Raw genomic sequence first — 1,588 nt, 5'->3', positions numbered from 1 at the left:
AAGTGCTTAAAAAGTTTATGAAAGTTAATTTTTTAGAAGGTGTGAATATGTAAGCACAACCCACCAAGTTAATTTGGTTGAAAATTTCTCAAATTGACACGATCAATTAGGTTGCATTGAAAAACCTATCAAACACGATTCATGTACATCCCTACTTATGATAGCAAGAAAATGCAATAAGAGTTTGAGTAATTATTAAATACTCTCATAACACAATAACGTAGTGCTCACTTTTCTCATATTTTTGGTAAAATCTTACTAACTAAATTCATAATTAGTCCTCCATTAATATAAGATGAGAAAATATCAGATCAAGGACATTGTTAAGCTCCATTTAAGAGATAGAAGCAGTAGTGGCAATCTTGCTATTATATGTATAAAGAATGGGTAGAAATGTAATTGAGATAGAGTACTAGAGTCTACTTAAACCCCCCATGAGGCAAAACAGTCCATAACGCCAACCCCAAAACACGGAAAAAAGTGAAAAAAGAAAAGCGCCATGAACACCCAACACCCGTTATTCCTTGTCTCTCTCCTCTTACCAATATTACTCTTCCAACTCCAACCAACCCCAACCGTCGGAGACCCAACTCTCGCTCCCACACCCTCACCCACTCCCACAACCAACGGCACAGAATTCATCCGCACGAGCTGCGGCACAACGTTGTACCCCGACCTCTGCTACCACTCCCTGTCCCGTTACGCCAGCGCAGTGCAACAAAGCCCGGGTCAGCTCGCCAAAGTCGCCATAGGCGTGAGTCTCTCCAAGGCTCGCCGCATGGCTGCCTACGTCTCCACTTTAGCTCGCCAGGCCGAATATGGAGCGGACCGCAGAGCCACCGCGGCTCTGCACGACTGCTCCACCAATTTTGGCGACGCAGTGGACGAGATCCGCGGCTCGCTGAAGCAGATGCATCAGCTCGGAGCCGCGGGTTTGGGAGTGGAGTCGTGTTGGTTGCAAATGAGCAACGTGCAGACGTGGATGAGCGCCGCCTTGACCGACGAGGACACGTGTTCGGATGGATTTGAAGATGTGGCTGATGGGTCGTTGAAGAGTGATGTGTGTGATCGGGTGACGAAGGTACATAAAATCACGAGTAATGCGCTTGCTTTGGTGAACAGCTATGTTGCCAAGGGGACACCTTGAAGTGTGTTCATGGCTGTTTAAGCGGAGAGTTAGATATAGTCATATAGATAATTAGTGTCAGATTAATGTAAGAGTGAGTGTAAGTTTTGTGTATATTTTGGGACTTTTGCTTTTATGTTTTTTTGTATTAATTTGGAGTTGTTTGTTCCTCTTTCGGGAATGAAAGAAAGAGAAGAAATGTTGTTTTTTTTTTTTTTTACTTTTTTTTTTGGATGAAACTCACAGCTCGAAGTGGGCGACCAATTACCTCTCTCTACGTGTTTCTCGTGAATGACTGTGACTAAAGTCACAAAAATGGAATTTTCTTCCTCAAGCAAACAAGAACTTTTGTCACCGTTCAGTTATTAAAAAACTTAAAAAGTTTACTGGCTTAAAAGCCGTACGTCATAGTGGAGTTACAGAAAATCTTATTATACACACGTTTTTGTCCATTTTATGAAT

At 42.5% G+C, this 1,588-nt stretch overlaps 1 protein-coding gene across 1 annotated transcript; it reads left to right on the top strand.

Annotated features, from left to right (window-relative positions):
• The first annotated feature begins 449 nt into the window (after window positions 1–449).
• LOC142629327 (pectinesterase inhibitor 7-like) lies at window positions 450–1,339 on the top strand. The gene has a single exon (XM_075803290.1). It carries the CDS (start codon window positions 500–502, stop codon window positions 1,145–1,147), a length of 648 nt encoding a protein of 215 aa, XP_075659405.1. The 5' UTR covers window positions 450–499; the 3' UTR covers window positions 1,148–1,339.
• Window positions 1,340–1,588: the final 249 nt, after the last annotated feature.

Source organism: Castanea sativa, chromosome 3 (assembly GCF_040712315.1).
Source record: "Castanea sativa cultivar Marrone di Chiusa Pesio chromosome 3, ASM4071231v1".
Classification (NCBI taxonomy): domain Eukaryota; kingdom Viridiplantae; phylum Streptophyta; class Magnoliopsida; order Fagales; family Fagaceae; genus Castanea; species Castanea sativa.
Note: the sequence above shows the minus strand (reverse complement) of the source record. Positions and strands in the feature narration are given on the sequence as shown.